We start from the raw sequence: 17,625 nt of genomic DNA on the forward strand, positions 1-17,625 counted from the left end.
ATTGACTGAATTCTGCGTCTCCACTTGCAGCCAAAGCTGCAAGCCTGCCCTCATGTGGATACACAGGGACACTCTACACAGTCGGTAGAGCAGTTTCACTGTGGGACATGATGACAACCCAATTAAACGCTTAATGAAACCCCAGTTCTCTATAGCCTTTTTGGGAAATAACCGTAGATGTGATGAACCACAAATAAAATAAACATTAATCTCCAACTATTTTTGTTTTTTTTTGATAGAGGACGCTGAAACAAGGGGTGCGATTGTTTCTGCATAGAGCTGAAGTGAAAACAATCACATGAATGATCAATAAAGCGACTGTTTGTGTGGAATGAATACGTTTATTTACTCCGTTCCTTTGATTACAAAAATAACAGATATACAACACACTGCTGAGGTAAAGCAGCCTGTGATCAAGTGAACTTGCACAGAGATGGAAACGTTTCACCTGCATTAAGTCGTGATGGAAACGCGCTTTTTCTCGCCAACAATCAAAAATCTTTCACTTCTGCAGCAGTTTAGAGGCGTCAAAGCCACATTTCGCCTATTGAGAATGATAGAAAAGCAGATAAACTTGGATAAGTACTTATCCTTCCATATGGCGGTACTTTGTCTTGTAATATCCTCCATGTTATCCCAGCCAGCAAATACCAATACAAGGGCCCAAAAAATGTCAAAAGCAGATTAATATGGACGGGATTAGCAGAAATCTCTTGACTTCTCCAAACATGTGTAGCTTAGAGAAAGGGAAGACCAGCAGAGCTCTTGTGGTCTGGGGGTTGGGACACCAAAGTCCAATAGCCCCCTATTTAGACATTTACAGCTAAGTTTATTATACTGTCTAGACGGTTCAAGGTTTAGTAAACAACCCGCGTCCTAAAGCAGAGGAAATAACGAACAGGCCTGCAAGCGCCAAATTTCTCCATTGATGAAAAATCCCCCTTTGCTCGTGTTATGTTTATTGGACTTGGTTAAGTTCATGTGACAAGTTTCGTGACTATGATACAACATGTGTCGTGTCTAATTTTATTTCACACCACAACGTGCATTACATGCGTCTAATAAATGGACAGTACACAAGGAGGACGCCTACATATATTTCATATAAATAATAGGGAAAGCACAGCTCGCGCTTTGCTTGAATATTTGTTGCCAATAACACGAAAATATATGGACACAAATAAATAAAGGCAGAAATTGAAACAAATATGGCATCTTGTTTGTTTTCCAAATGCTAGTTTATGTAAAAAAAAAAAAAAAAAAAAAAAAAACCAAAACCAGTTTGAACAAGATGAGGGTTCAAATATGTCGAAGGAACCAGTCTTTAAAACATGTGTGTATGGCTCCTGCACTCCTGTGAGTGTGAGTGTGTGTGTGTGTGTGTGTGTGTGTGTGTGTGTGTGTGTGTGTGTGTGTGTGTGTGTGTGTGTGTGTGTGTGTGTCCGCGCGCACAGCTATGCCAGGTATCAGAATAAAGGATTCCCAGTGAAATACTGTAGACGGTCGCGGTTCAGCTTTTTCTCTTTCATCCTCCTGTTCTGAAACCAAATCTTCACCTGCCGATCGGACAGGTTTAACATCCTGGACAGCTGAAGCCGCTTCTCTTTGTTAATGTACACGTTGAAGAAAAACTCTCGTTCAAGTTCTCGGATCTGGTATTTGGTGTAAGGGCACCTCTTCTTCCTGGATTTGGTGGATGAAGCTGCACAACAGAAGAAACAGGAAAACTATTGAAGATCGTGTACTATAATTAAGACTATAATGCATTTTACAGGATCAAGGTTACACTTATTTATTTAATTATTTATTTCTGCACAAAGGCTCCTCTCATACGCACGTAAGCATACAAACACACACAATTAAAGAAATAAAAAGGGGGATTTTCCATTAAGATTAGCTGCACTGATTTATATAGGGAAGTATATGCAGGTAGACTACTGCATTCCTTAACAGTGTTGTAATACCTGCATAGCATTACCTATAAAACATCTCAATAAACTTTAACAAAAACAATTTTCTTGATCTTTTATCAATATAAATCACTTCCAGCCACACTGCCTTGTTATCAGACACAGGGCAGCCTTTAAAGCACGGTTTACTTAACTGTTTCCCCATTGTAAATACCTTTACAACCGTAAACTAAATCTTATAGGGATATAAAAGCTTTTGCATGCTTATAAAGAGTCACATAACCCTGGACGGTCTCAGTGGTTGACACACTGCAGTCCAGGCACTCTACCGTTTAACCGACACATCCTATATCCGAGCCAAAGAGGGGAAATACTCACTTTGTTGGCTGCTCTTGTCGCCGCAGTTGGAGGATGAGTCCTCGTCGACGCTCGCGCTCGGGTCAGCTTTGTCCTGCTCCAGTTTGGTCAAGGCCTGACTGTTATCCGGAGCGTCTGTGGGAGCAGCAGAGTCTGTCTTTTGTTTAGGGAGCTCCGCGTTGGGCTTGTCCGAGTTAGGATTGTCCAAAAACTGGTCGAAGACCTGGGGGAGAACCCCATTTCGGCCGACGCCGTTGAAGAAATTGCACGGCGAGCTCGTCCCACCGTGGTGACCGTACAAGGACTCGTTTTTGAATAGCACATCCGCCCTGCTGCTGGAGGACTGGATCAAGTCCCGGTGCATTATCTCGTCCGTAGAGTAGTAAGACGCGTAATTGCCCCTGTAGTGCCATTTGCTTGGATGGTCCAGTCCATAATCCCTGAACGCGACTTCTCGGACAGGTTGGACCTGGGCTATGTTGGGGGAATAGGGGAAATTAATCTGACACGAAGTAGTCTGCGGTAAAAAGGAGGAGACTGATGTAAAATCTGGCGTCGAAACGTAGTAAGTACAGCTCGGTAAATACATATTTGACGCACAGCTGCGATCCTCGTATTCCGTCATATCTCTTCTTCCCCGTCTCCCCTTTGCAACAGAGGAGAGCAACCGGCAGCTCGGCTGTGTTAAACTTTGTCCATCTATAGCACCACAGGCGCGTGGAAAGACCCCGCCAGGGAGAAAAAATCGGAAACGTAGGCAGACCTGCAATACATCTTGATCGATTCTTGAGGTAATTGTGTCATGTGATCCAGCTAAGGAATTACCATACATCAATATCAGTCATTAAAAAACTGACCGGAGAAACTCATGTGAGAGCATGCGAGAGACTCATTGGCTCCCTGGCTGCAGAGGAAACTCCTCTCCAGCCTTCTTGCCCTATAGCTCTAGGAAAAATTAATTTGTGAACCACCGCTGGAATATTTAATTGAAAGCTTTACTGCGCCATCGTCATTGTATAATGACATGTAATAACATATGCGTTATACTAGTAGACAACGTGCGTTTATAGCAACAGTTAGGTTGGACACGTTGAAGTTCAGCCACGAATTTAAAGCAGAGTTTGAGAAAAAAAAAAAAAAAGAAAAAATGGCACCAAGGCCACCGTGAATCCACTTCAGCTGCATAGTCAACCCAGAAGCCCCTGTGATCCACAAGCTACTCATTAAGTCACTTTTTATGCAAATAAATGTGAGGCTTCATTGCGTATAATCGCTGGTTGGAAGACATTTAAATACACAACAGGGACATATTTTAAGTCATTGTCAGATACAGTTGTCTTGGCCTGCAGCATCGTGCAAGCAGGCACAGGCACCACAAAAATAAATAACGAGACCACAAATTGACTGTGCTTTTACACATTCATGTATAAATTCCAGTGCGAAACATGCAAACAAGCCCATATGCGACTCAACTTTGAACTCTGTTTGTATAAGAATGGTCAAACCCTATACATCATTCTTGCTTCTTCATTTGTTACAGCCTTATAATAAATGCAGATGAACGAGCGCTACAACAACCTAAACACCCTGCAGTGTGTGTTAGTATATGCTACTGCAAAATGCAGGAAAAGCTGGTTCTGGATGCCAGAGCAACATAAGTCAACCGCGAGCATGAATCACTGTGCACATTAAGCATGGCCAAGTCCAAAACAACTGGCTTTGACCGTCTGTGATGTCCACGAAGCATTCAGCAACAAGCCTCTCGACCCAAATCATTTTATTGCACTAAGGCAGCCATGCCTGCTGAGTTTAGGCCCCTCTTCTCGGTGGAGAACAACGGAGTTAAAACACTGGTGAACACGGACACACGTCTTCAAGCCTCCATTTATATTTTCAGTTTGCCTCCGTGAGTATGATTTTTATATCCATACTCTATTATTTTACTTGTTAGAAAATAAGAAAGGAAAAAAACAAACACAATTTAAGACAAAAAAAAGTACATCATAGTTTTTGCAGGCCCAATGCTGGACAGAGAACACACAGCTACCATGCGAACTGTGAAGATCAAGTAGAAACGCAGCTCTATTTGAAGGCCAGTGTTGTAGTCAGAGGACAAGTAGATTGTTCAGTTTAAGCCTGAAGGTCACGCACAATGTGGAAATAGCTCAAAGAGGACTTGGTTTATTGTTATTGGGGGTAAAATCAGCTCTGTGGTCGGCTGTTCTTGTTTTCAACCTTTACCACACTTCACGTTGAAACCCCGCAGGCAGTTAACGCCATGCAGGCCAAACCAAGTTTGAATTTATTTAAAAAACAAAACATCAGGGTGAAAATGTAACACTCTTAAACTATTTATGCGGCGGTTAAAGTTTGAGGTTGCAAAGAGACATCTTTATAAATCACCAACAGTACTCTGGTGAAAAACTAAAACTACATTTCTTATAATTCTCAAACAAAGTTAAGGCGACCTGTTGCTCGTCACTGGTGGGACTGTTTCGTTTAGATTGTGGCTGTTATGTTCTTCAATTATCTGTTTGCTGTGAAGCATTTTGAAATGTGGACACCATAAGTATTTTAATTATTATAATTAATATCATTCCTCGATTCGTTTTCCACTTTTTGGATTAAAATAGGGATTTTCTTTGACTGTGACACTCATTTATGCGCTCAGCAAAGAATGTATTAGTCACATGTTCACTTCAACATTTCACATTTCCATAGTTTTACAAGGTACAGTTAAAAATTGTCAGGGAACAAACTTAATTTCAAGCTAAATTGTCTACTACTACAATTTTACCAAATATAAATGGGGAAATACTTAAAAAAATGTCCATATTAAGTTTCAACTAATTTCTACATATGGAGAATTAGCTTTGTGCTAATATTGTGGCATGTAGCAATGCAAAGCCTAACTTGACCTTAACTTTGTTTCGGTGCCCCCACTATCTGATGTTGCTATATGATGCTGTCTGGCTGCATTTGGCAGTAAAGCAATAAAGCAACCAATTCTTCATCGGACGCATAGAAAACTTGTATCCGTTCAAAATAGTCTGAGCAATAAAAAAATAAATAATAGTAGGTGAAAAATGTGTGGGAACGATTTTAAACTGAGAAAAAAAAAGACAAACCTCCACTTGGGACAACAGGCCCGCAGCGTCTGGGTGTGTGAATGTAGAATGTGTGCAAAATAATATTTAAAATTTAGCAAAATTGCGCCAATAAAATATACACACTTTGCCACAACACCTCTACAATATAAAAGACCAAAAGAAATAAACTAGCATCTGTAACAGTCCCTGATGGAAGAACCATGTCTTCCCTATTCATTACAAATGACTGGGACATTTGACTCTGTCTCTCATTAGCCTTTGATATGACTGCAGTGGTGAATTCGTGTTGCAATGATGCAGTGACGATGACGTGATAATGATGCAACGGGAGGGTCCATTATTAGATTCACTCACGTAATGTTTCATGTGGCCATGTTGGTGGTTGGTAACCCTTTGATGGTTGCCTTTAATCCCAGTCTGACCACCTGTAACCTGTAGGCTTCAACGTTGTCAAAATGTGAAAACAACAGTGCTGTGTTTCGGTAAATATAAAGAATATAAACAATGATTCTGTTAAACATAGTCACATACACCGCACACCCGAACAATACTCACGTATTACGCACGTACGAGCCTGTTTTTGGTGTGCGTAAAGTGCAAAGAAATTAAAGAGATGCCTATATTATTTTTGAATTCCACCAGATCCATTTGTTCATATCAACGGTAACCCCGCTCTGCCATGTAGAAGTGTGTGTGTGTGTGTGTGTGTGTGTGTGTGTGTGTGTGTGTGTGTGTGTGTGTGTGTGTGTGTGTGTGTGAGTGTGAGTGTGTCGTTTGTTTATTTTATTTAAGAATGGACAATGCACATTCACCAACATAAGCCACCATGTAAATGTTCCAGATTTGGGCATGCAGGCTAATTCTGGTAGATTAGTAGAAAAAGCTAAACAAACACACACAAAAACACGTGACTCATATGGAGAATAAGAAAATGAACATATATTAGCAAAAAAAAATTTGGGGAGTATTTGCTACTGAAGTTACAACTAATATGGTGGATGATTCAGACATAATATTTCTAAAACAGTCGGTGATTATGTTCTGCTCGCTGTGAAAATATTGTTTTGAATATTATATAACCTCTGAAGCTTCTTCAGAGAAGGAAAGGGCCATGTGCTGCAGGGATAGCTGAATGCAGACTAGGACATGTCATTTAAAGTGAAGAGGGCTGTTTTAAGATGATATTAAAGTGTCCTTGAATAGCCTAAATGAAACAAATACGTTCTTTATGCATACATGATCGATTTATAAAGTGGGGAGTATTCAGTTTACCGTAAATGAAAGGTAACAGCACACGCATATGCTGGTCTTTTCATTACTGCAAACAGTCCAAAAAAAACAATGGAGGACTCCAATGTATATCCTATCGAATGCTATTTTTAAATCTGTCAAATATGGTGGAAGAGATGCAGACTATTGCCACATTCTGCACATTCAGATTACAGGTATGTGATGATCAATAGGCCCTGAATGAGGTGGATTAACTTGAAACCTAGGCTATTCGATACACTGCCTTAAAAAAATAAAATGATTCACAAGATTCACAATAACTTCAGGCTTAATCATTTTTAAAATGATCTTTATTTACAAATGTATTAATCTGCAGGTTGGGTCCATTTTACAAAACGTGTGTCCGTGCGTAAAATGATTGCTGGTCTAATGCGTCATTTTACAAATAACGTCTTTACTGTGACGATCTATTCAATCTAAATTATGCCTCGGATTTACTTTTGCTCTGATCCTTTTTTAAATACATACTTTATGAAGCAACTGATCTGTAATTAATTGTGCAGATAAGATAAAACCTGGTCTGACAGAAGTAATCCACTATTATATTAATACTGTTATAAAGCAGTTTTAATCAACACCATCAGAATGTTTTCTATCAACAAAGATCTTGTTGGTTTTTTTTGCACTGGAAGTAAACACCCTTTTGCACTCAATTGTTTTCCTCCACGGACCGACTTTGAATGTGGACGCGGACATATAGAACAAAAACATTGTTACTTTTCTCATTTAATCAGATTTACAATTCATTGGACAGAAACTCGGGCATTCAATTGAATAACAACAATTAGGAAATAGACATGCAATCATAATATATCTCGTAATACTGACTTGTTAATCCTTTATCTGTCCGTAAACATGAACTTGACTGTTTGCTTCCACACTAGGCCCCCACCACATGAACAGGCCATCATATGAAATACACAAACACAGAGACCAATATTGCTGTTTAAACAAGTAACCTTTTTAGGTGTGATAGCATTTTAAGCTGGATGAGAAACAATTTAAAGGTTTATTATTATCCGCAGATACAAACCAATAAGGAGCCAGGGCCTACTGCGAATTTGAAGAAATTCAAAAGCATAAAAGACCAATTGGATAGGATCACTTCTACCTTATAATCTGCATTTTGATTACTATTAATATAATTGAACCTAGGACTAAATACAATCTCAGAATATTATGTGACAGGAATATAAACTTTTTTTTTTTTTTTTTTTTTTTTTTACATATCTATAAATACAAGTCCATGCCACAAACCGAAATGTGCGTGTGTGTGTGTGCACATGTGATGTGCGGCAACATTCATAGTGCAACACATCTCGTGTCATGATCAAGTCCAAAGGTCATCAGTACGCGCAGAAAGCATGCTCGCGCATCATCAGTCGTTTCTTCTTCATCCTCCGGTTCTGAAACCATATTTTCACTTGTTGGTCACTCAGGTCCAGTCTTTCTGACAGCTCCTTCCGTTTCTGTCTATTTATGAATTCATTCATCATAAATTCATTCTCAAGTTCAGCCAGCTGCAGCTTCGTGTAAGGTTTTCTCTTCTTCCTGGTTTTCACTTGTGACGAGCACCACGGGGCAGCTGCTGGGAGCAGAGGTAGAAACAAAGTTTTATACTTTAAATTAACACCAACCTCAGGAGCAGGGCTTTAGACTGAAGGGAATTAACTGTTCCCAATAGTACTACTTAATCTTGCTTATATCTTAAGGAACCAAAAAGCGGTTTAACACATTAAATATTATAGAGCTCGCCTACTGTACATATAGGAAAATATGGCTAATATTACCATGAATTCAAGACACAGTATAAATAATCAGACCACAGGAGACATAAACTGACCATAAAATGCATTATATGATGTCAACACTAACCAACTCCCTTATAGTAATATGCCATAGACCAATTGCATATTAGTAATGATGTGACAGGAGATCACAAGAGAGAATCGGCATGAGACACAACGACGTGAAGCACAGATATATATATATATATAGTTCCTCCTGTGTTCTCATAATGGAATAGAAATAGTTATAGAAAACCTTCTGCAAAAGTCGTCCTGGAGCATGTGTGACTAGCTGATGGCTGAATGGGATTCTGCTCCCTTTTGGTGTCGTTCACATTCAGCGGATCCCCCGAATCCGGATCCAGCTGGGCTGCGGAACTGCGAGACCGACTGTCCGGGTCCGAGTAGCCGCGGTCACCGGCGGCCCCGAGCACCCCGGCGTAAAGCTCCTCTCGCCTCCCGGACTCCTCCGCCTTGTGGTGCGCCACCTGGAAGCATCGGGCCGACTCCTCCAGATGCGCCTTGACGTGGCCACTGGACGAGCTGGTATTTATAGACACCGGGTTGGACAGAAAAGGTGGACAGTAGCCTCCGAAGGCGCGACTCTGTGGCGGTGGTGCCGCTGGTCCAGACGTGCACGCACTCGAGGAAGTCCATGGGAGCGTGCACACATCTCTCCTGTTGTAAGGGAGGTGGTGCAGCCCGGGTATGTGGGCTCCATTACCCCGCAGGTTGGAGAAATACAGCGACTCAGGGGAAGTCAAATTCAGAAGAGAACCAACATAGCTGGGGTTTAGAGGATTCCGCTCACACATTTCCATGGAGCTTTCCTCAGACGCTTCTCGCGAGCCTCTTAGCGACTCCTGGAGAATAACGGGTAGGTAATTGTTGATTTGTTCATACAGCGTCACGTGATATGCAAAATGTGTTGTTCCGCCCCACCCTTGCTCCCAGAACTGCAAAAGCAAAAATACTCCATGAGGAAATATTTTGGTATTGGGTGGGTGGTGGTGGTGGAGGAGGGGGGGGATGTAGTTCGATTTTAACCACATGTTCAGCCGAGAATATCATAAGAATATTTGGCTCATGTCAAATAAAGTGTCAGGGGCTCTGATTTAAAAAAGCACAGGCGCAGTATCTCTTCTGGTGTCATTGTGCTGACAGTAAGAACAGCAAGAGGACTCTTTGGAAAATGCAGGGCCTTAAATGCACCACAGGAGACCGGAGACAATGCGCAATGGCATACAAAGGCTTCATGACATATTTCCAGCGCAGAATTATTACAATTATACTGAATGCTTTTGGGGATAAAGGCTATAATTCTAAGTGGTTTCTTGCATTGACAGAAAACAGTCCATCAAAACACAGCACAGAAGGAAAATGTTGATGAAAACAAGTCATAAAAATCCCCTTTACCCACATGCAAAATCTTAACGAGCTCCAAGCCCTTCTATTATGTGGCTTTATGTCAGATACAGTACATTGTAGCCTTTGATGTGATGCCTTTCTTGTGGTCACTCCCTGAGAGAACAATGTCGCATTAATTCGTGCGGACAAGGAGTTCCACGTTACTGGAAAAAGAACGTGTGAAACATCAGGAAAGATATCAGCATTTTGAAAATTCACACCGGCCTTCATAACACCTCGAATAAATATGAAAACATTTTTTCTGCGTTTACCACCAGAGGTTCTTATATAGGCCACCTTATTTCTTATATCTGACAGGCAACATCTTTAATGAACTGCATCCAGGCTTCTTGTGCAGTGTGAGTTGATAGTTTCTTTAAAAGGAACATTAGTAGTTTTTTTCCGGAATGAAGAAAAGGAATATTTCCACCGTCATCTTTATATAAACGCTTCTGCGTTGCCTACCTACTGTACAATTACGACCTCTAGTCAAATGTCAGCACCTGGAAATAAACCACAAAAAAAATCATATAATTCCCTTGCAAAATGATTACACTATTGTTTAAATTTAAAGCCATTTACATTTTAAATATCAAATACTGCGTAAATTTAGTAATCCAAGTCCAAGTGCATTTGACCAGCAGTACTTGGTGTACTATCAGATCTGGTCAGTGCTGCCCTAAAGAACCAGACGCTCGTCCTATGGGGATTTAATAACGTGTATCATGGTAAACTGTGTACGTGTGCGGTTTATAATCACCAGTGTTATGTCTATAAGATTTACATTATAGACATCTGATAATCTATCGGAAGAAAATACTAACAGGCCTCCATCAGGCTATTTTTTGTGGTATCATTGGAGATTATTTTTCTGCAGATTTTATTTCTGCAGTACACAATGCCCCACCAAATTTCTCAAATACTAGATTAAGTAAAATTTGTGTTAATGAGTGTGAGTGTGTGTGTGTGTGTGAGTGTGAGTGTGAGTGTGTGAGTGTGAGTGTGAGTGTGTGTGTGTGTGTGTGTGTGTGTGTGAGTGTGTGTATGTGTGTGAGTGTGTGTGTGTGTGTGTGTGTTGGGGATTTCAAATGCACCGACACTGAAGACTTGGAGCAGTCGGTTTTTCCATACAAAGGATCCCCATAGTGTGGAAAAAGCGCTTCTGGATGATTGTTTTGATCAAAAGTTCCTGATCACTTCAGAGACAATGAAGTAATTATATTATAAACAACAAATCTGTAGATTGGATTCCTTACAACTGCACGGTGTCCAGACGGACTGGCTAATTGTAGCTTCTTGCATAGAGCCAATCATTCTACATACATTTCACTGAGATTGAAAAGAAACCGGATTTAAACCAAGCTAATTTCTCAAAATGACCATCAAGTAAGCATTTGAGTAGTTGCGGGTCTAATCCAATAGGTGGCGGTACATGTTCGTATTTGGCCTTAATCCTGCCATGCTGTCTTTGCTATTTTCATTGTTTGTCAGTTGTTTAATTCTGCAATGAAACATCAGCAGTTTCATTCATCGCTGGAGTTATGCAGATTTACTGCTTTTCTGCGGGATAATATGATAATGCTAAAGGTGTGCCTTTACCAGCATCAGCAGACAAGGTAGGAAAAGTGCAAACATAAACGTGCATTTCTGGTTTGTTCTAAATGACTGTTCCTGGTATGTTTAAATCAAGAACAGAGAACACAAAAAAGCTGGCATAAGATTTGGAAAAGCGACACTAATGCATGAATGCACAACTGAAAAATATAATGTAGAAAAAATGAACACAATGCTACAAAAATGAATATAGAAACTACTAACAAAGATAATAATATTACACGACTGACTGCAATATCTCTATAGTGAACGCTTGTGTTATTTTAAGCTTTTTAAATGTATTTGTTAGTTTTGTTAAGGACATTTTCTAAGCTATATTTAAAGGTTGTCAAAGTGTGGTTTCAATATTCAGTTCTCATACCGCGTTACGTAAAAAATGTCTAAATCGCATTTGGCCCCATGAAGGACAAAAAAACAGTGAGTAATATGAATTAAATTAAAAGCAAATTGTATTTATCGCATGAGAAAATATGTGAACAAACTAATCCCAATTTAAACAAAATGAATAAACATAATGGATTCTTATTTAACTTGCTGTTATACCTTCTGGCTGCCACATTTCCATTTTAATTTGTTTTGCTTTGCGGCAAATTTCGCCCAAAACGTGGTGTACCATCACAGACTGGGCAGAGCAACTTTTCTCTTTGAAACATTCATATTTCATAAGTTTATATTTGGGAAATTGAGGCTTTAAGTTTTTCTAGTTGAATTCAGGCCAACAGTCTTAGGTCACAAAGGAAGATGGGCTCCCACAATTACAAAATTAGGAGAAGGTTTAGTGTTCGGTTTTGGCCTCGTTTACTGCTCTTCGTCCTTCATGTTTAGGGTGTCCGGAGCCAAATTGAGGATCTCTGTCTGGTTGCTTTCCAGGCCCTTTGAAGGAAGCTATCCGCCGTCTATTGTCCTTGGTCATAAACTTGCTGCTTCCCTCGTTCAAGTTCTCTGGGCTGAGAAATGTTGCCTTGAATCTTCCAAGTGTTGAAATCTAAACAGTGTCTGGAGTCAGTGGGAGCCAAAGTGAGATTGCAGTTTAATTCGTGGTATATTATTGAGAGGGAACTGCAGATCACTAGATTAAAACAAGATTACTTGTAGTTTTTCATGGGATAAAAAAAAAAAAAGTTTTGAATTATTTTCTAGTTATGTCGATTTGACAGAAGCCACAGACATTAGGAGGGTTTATAGAGCAGGTTCACACATGTGGATTATTTTCAGCTGCAGCTGTGCATCGCGTATTTTTCGACTTTTTTTTTAGCACTTCTTTGAAAAGTTGAAACGGAAAATATGTTTGGTTGAGGATATGAAAAAGCTGTCAAACAAAAGGGAGTTACAGAACCTGAATCATTTCAAATGAAATTAAACATCTGGCGATGAAATTTGACCTAAATAACTGTGAAAGTATAGGCATATAAATGAAATCCACGGTTTCCCGCAGGCGTAATGAGTTTGGTCAGCTTCAAAGTAAAGATCCGAGATGAGATTAAAGAGTTTAGAGAGTTAAAAAAAAAAAAAAAAAAACCCTCAGCGACTTTATGCACTTGATGGAAAATGTTGGTAAAATAGCCTAAATGTAGAATATTTAAATTAAAACCAACGTAACACATGTTGCACTGGTTACTCCTTTTAAATCAAGTTTAGTTTGCACAAACTTGGGCCTACGATGAACGACATTATCGCCAAGGTCATGTTTAAAACAATGTAACAATGAGGTATACAATGTTCTGTTAAGGTTCCAATAAATGAGTAATAAACAAATAAAAAACAAATCGACAGAAAGTAAAAGCAAATAATGAGTAACTTGTGAACGCTAACCTGTAAAATACTAAAGATGTGTTTACCTAAATAGTGTTATCCGTTATAAGGAACACTTCATAACGTAGTGCTGTTAAATGACTTAAAGCTAGTGTAGCCTAAACATTCACTTTTCATCATCTACACATTAGTTATTTTGACTGAAAGTTCCTTCGACTCATATTAGTCGCTATCAGAATCAGAAGTTCTTTATTGCTTTATTATTAAGTGCGTAACACATAAAAGGAATCTGCCCATGCGATTGATTGTACATTAAATACAAAAACACAGTGCAATAATAAAGACATAACTTAAAAATAGAAATAAGAAAATATACAATAGACTATTGCTGACTATTGCTGATAATACTATATTCTACTGAGAAGTTACTAGACGATAATCCGTGTTGAGCCAACCATTAGTGTCTTAAAAAGTATGTCCCCATCAAACCTACTGAGATTTTACTCTCTTAGTTTCTTAAAGACAAAACCGAGAAAGCAGGGAATTGACCAACGGTATTTTAAATATAAAGACGCAGAAACATGAGTGATTGTTTAAACAAAGTTTACTTACTATTTTTCTGAGGAAATTAATGTTGCCTTTTAGGCTACTCTGTAATGATACATTTATATTGAGAGAAACAGCATCTTTATTGCCAGCATAATGATATATTAAATATTTGCTTTGCCTTGCCTTACGTTTCTGATTGACTCAGTGATGTGAAGCAGTCGGTAAAGACATTTATTTCATCGATCACGGTGCTGAGCAGAAGAAAATATATTTCATGCCTTCCTTTAATTTAAATATTTGGAAGTATTCAGCTTTAAGACTTTAAGACTGTTATTTTCAAAGTTTAGGGCAGCATTTTTAGTTTGGTCCCTTTGCTGTTATTTGGTTTGTTTGCATTCACAACAGGTTGCCACTAGATGGCGCTCTCACGTAAGGAAAGAGCTCTGGAGCAGCAAAGGCACAGTTGTTCAAACACTACAGGAGCATAAAACAGCTTCATTTAGCATTCAACACTGAAACCATTCATTAATGAGTTGGTTCAGCTGACTGGGGGTTTAAATAATAAAAAAAAACAATAATAATAATCATTATAAAAATATTTTATTTAATAAATCAAACAGCTGATGCTTTGTCTTTTACACAGACTTAAGAGGGGAATAAAAAATGTTCTTCAGCATCCATAATAACTTTTAAAAAACTATATCAAGTAGTAGCAGTGTGCCAATGTGTTTCAGTGAGTTCTAAAGGCTGATTGGCTCGAGCTCTGGTATTACATATTACATCTATGCAATAATGTGCTCTAAAATCAACAAAATGCCCACAAGCAGGGGACATAACTTAGAATTTGTCATTATATATTAGAAATGTATTATATATGCATCCTGTAATGAGTGTGACTGTAGGGGCTCAGTAGGGGAACATGATGCAGACCAGTGCTGAATAAGAAAAGAAATGTGTATGATGAACGCAAAACATTAATTTTACATACTGCTTGAAACCACAGCGTATTAGATACGCATACAGTAAAATGCAAATTGTGTTTCAATAGTTATTTGACTGTAATTTGTGATGGAGTTCATTGTGTTGTTTACATTTGTGTGTGAACACTTGATAGTTACTTCATAGTTTTACAAAGACCATTCAGAAAACAAACAGGCTATAGTTTGTCTATATCAAAAAGAGCAATAAAATATGTCAATGATAATCTGTCTCCTCTCCGTGTCAACTTCTTGAACAAAGTGGCTAACAGGTTAGACTAAGTAAATCAACACACCTGGATTTTATGGTCAGGCTACTTCCATTTAAACATATTTTATGTGCGATGGCTTCTATAAATCTGCACTCTAATAACAGACATTAAACAACATATCTGCATTTTGTTTTGTATGTAAATCTGTTAGGATTAAGTAGAGATATCATTTGGCTCCTCTTCATGGGGTTTTAAGAACTGATAAGTAAAGGGACTATTCACTGGTCCCAGTCCCAGACTATTCATTGGTCCCAGTAAACCAGTCAAGTTTCAGTTTTTGTCTGTGCAAAATGTCATCACTTCATAAATTCGAAGAAATTCTCTCCAGACGTTCCTGAGATATTACAATCACAAGGATGGGCCGGACAACCCGCAAACATAATGCTTAGAAAACAACAGGGCATTTTACGTTTTGATACACAGATAAGCTCATTAAACATTAAAAGATTTTTAAAAAATGGTTATATTGAATTTATCCTTAAAATAATGTTTGTAATGTGCTTTTAGGTGCAGGCAACCTTTTTCATCTTCCTGTATTTATCTGACCCACTGCGTATTAACACACACCTTGACAGCTTCATCACATTAATTCCTTGTTTAAACCATTGAGTGATAAGAGAAAGTATTACAGATGCATCAAGTGTCAAATATGTCAAATATTCTACAGTATTTATTTTTTAATTCTTACTACAGCTGATGTATCATTACATTACAATCATTTAGCAGACGCTTTTATCCAACTACATATGTTGTGTGATTCATTTTCCATTGTCTGCTGCAGTTATTTATGGTAAAGGACTGCTCACATTTGCCCTAATAGTTGTACTCTGTTAGGGGTTTGAAGAGCCTGGGTTAGTTTTTTCTACTTGCTAAGATGGAGTCAAGTTCAAGGGGTCAAGGGGTCAAGGGATTCAAAACTGTCACACAAAGCAATCCTGCAATTTACAAAAATAAAAGCACTTTGACGGATTCTGCAACCCTAGCACGTTTTAAACCACTGCCAGTTGACTGATGAATGAGACAAGTTGTTTCCCAAAAAAAACAAATAAAAACGAGCTTGATGATCAGCAGTAATGATAAGTATAAGTATATTTGCATAAATATAAAAGATATGGACTGAACATGTCACTGCTTTGACGAGCAATGAAACATACGGGTCACATTTTTGTTGACCTGCCGGATATTTACATTATCAAAAAAACATGCAGCATTTTAACATTCTTATCAGTCTTGAACTCATCTTTCAATTTTTAACAAATGATGTGTATGAATATCAGCAAATAAAGTGGTTGTTTTGTTGCCTGCAACACATTTTAAGGGGGTCCCAGGCTGAAGAGAGGCCTTCAGAGAGGAATGGTTCTATTGCCAGGGTCGTAAATTTACACTCTTGAGTGGTAGTCAACGTCTGCCTTAAGCTGCAGTTCCTCTGGTGGCCACTAGATGCTGCATCCTACAACACTGACTGTATTGAGGTGGCTGAGAAATCTCCCCAGTCAAGGTAATCCCACATTTCCCACGTGGGGTAATCCAACATGTTTTAATGTGCTTCTAATTGGTCTTTATCACAGATGAGGTTTTGGCATTTCACAGTAGGGAAAAACAAAGGCAATAATATAAATGAACGATTCAGTTTCAGCTGCTTATCGGGACACTTGAATCAAACAGTGGCATCTGTAATGATATTAGTAACACCTGCTTATCTGCTGGTGTCTTTTAAATCTCAACGTTCAAAGACACTGCACACCCTTGGTAAGCACACAGGTAATTTGAATCATTTGGCTGATAAAACAGCTTAGGACTGTGTGGGTGTGTCCTTGACTCTCCTGTTAGCTTTGTTGACAACTATCACCATCATCACTCTTACAGGTAGATGGATGCAACTCCCATCATCGCTCACCCACTTTTCACCTGAGCAGAGGCTGAATCGGAAGAATAACTGAAAATGCATCTGTGGGTGTGTGCAGAGCCCTTTAAGCTTAAAGATAAATGTTTTTGCTCGATCGACAGCTATTTCAGCCAATCAAAGCCATGGTTGTTGCTGCTGGCTTGTCCCACTTCAGCCCTACATGGCCACTCCTCTTCGTCCTGATCTGGATATTGACTCTGATCTTATGCTTCATCTACATCTCATTGCATTATATACGTTAGCCTATGCTTGTTTGTGCTTTGCTGCTTTTTTTTATTGCTTTGCATGGAAAAAAAAAACCAATTAGTCAATGTTATTGCTACATTATTGTATCTACATTTTCTACTTTCTGTTTTGAGAAAGTTGATTATGTTGCCTGTTATTGCAACTTCTGCGTATTTCTGAAACCCATTCACTTCATTGGGTTATGAAAATTGTGCCAAGGGACTGCCTGTAAAAGTGAGAGGGCTGGCTAACAGACACTTACGGAAATGCTAATTAATGTGCATTGTCATTATGAATCAATAAACTAAATGTATGACCATCCTTTTTGGTTTGCACTTCCTTGTAAGTCTAGCCAACTTTACAGATTAATACCCGTCTGCTGTGTTTCATATTCTTTTTTTCAATGTAATTAAAGGATAGTTGTATTTGAGTTAATCATTAAGAGTGTTTAACACATGACTTTCAAGAA

At 38.8% G+C, this 17,625-nt stretch overlaps 2 protein-coding genes across 2 annotated transcripts; both read right to left on the reverse strand.

The window, feature by feature from the left end:
• Nucleotides 1-1,466: 1,466 nt before the first annotated feature.
• On the reverse strand, nucleotides 1,467-7,223 carry hoxd11a (homeobox D11a). The gene is made up of 3 exons (XM_054615618.1): nucleotides 7,183-7,223; nucleotides 2,289-2,899; nucleotides 1,467-1,702 (listed from the first exon to the last, which is right to left on the reverse strand). Exons 2-3 carry the CDS (start codon nucleotides 2,890-2,892, stop codon nucleotides 1,467-1,469), a joined length of 840 nt encoding a protein of 279 aa, XP_054471593.1. The 5' UTR covers nucleotides 2,893-2,899; nucleotides 7,183-7,223.
• Nucleotides 7,224-8,013: 790 nt separating this feature from the next.
• Nucleotides 8,014-9,275, reverse strand: hoxd12a (homeobox D12a). The gene is made up of 2 exons (XM_054615750.1): nucleotides 8,711-9,275; nucleotides 8,014-8,252 (listed from the first exon to the last, which is right to left on the reverse strand). The coding sequence occupies exons 1-2, from the start codon at nucleotides 9,273-9,275 to the stop codon at nucleotides 8,014-8,016; spliced, it is 804 nt and encodes a 267-aa protein (XP_054471725.1).
• Between the last annotated feature and the right edge of the window lie 8,350 nt (nucleotides 9,276-17,625).

This window comes from Anoplopoma fimbria, chromosome 16, assembly GCF_027596085.1.
Source record: "Anoplopoma fimbria isolate UVic2021 breed Golden Eagle Sablefish chromosome 16, Afim_UVic_2022, whole genome shotgun sequence".
Classification (NCBI taxonomy): domain Eukaryota; kingdom Metazoa; phylum Chordata; class Actinopteri; order Perciformes; family Anoplopomatidae; genus Anoplopoma; species Anoplopoma fimbria.

Coding starts and splice junctions, on each gene's coding strand:
- hoxd12a (XM_054615750.1), bottom strand. CDS start 9,275: ATGGAAATGTGTGAGCGGAATCCTCTAAACCCCAGCTATGTTGGTTCT. Junction 8,253..8,710: donor CAGGACGACTTTTGCAGAAG/GTTTTCTATAAC, acceptor TGCTCCCAGCAG/CTGCCCCGTGGTGCTCGTCA.
- hoxd11a (XM_054615618.1), bottom strand. CDS start 2,892: ATGACGGAATACGAGGATCGCAGCTGTGCGTCAAATATGTATTTACCG. Junction 1,703..2,288: donor CGACAAGAGCAGCCAACAAA/GTGAGTATTTCC, acceptor TCTGTTGTGCAG/CTTCATCCACCAAATCCAGG.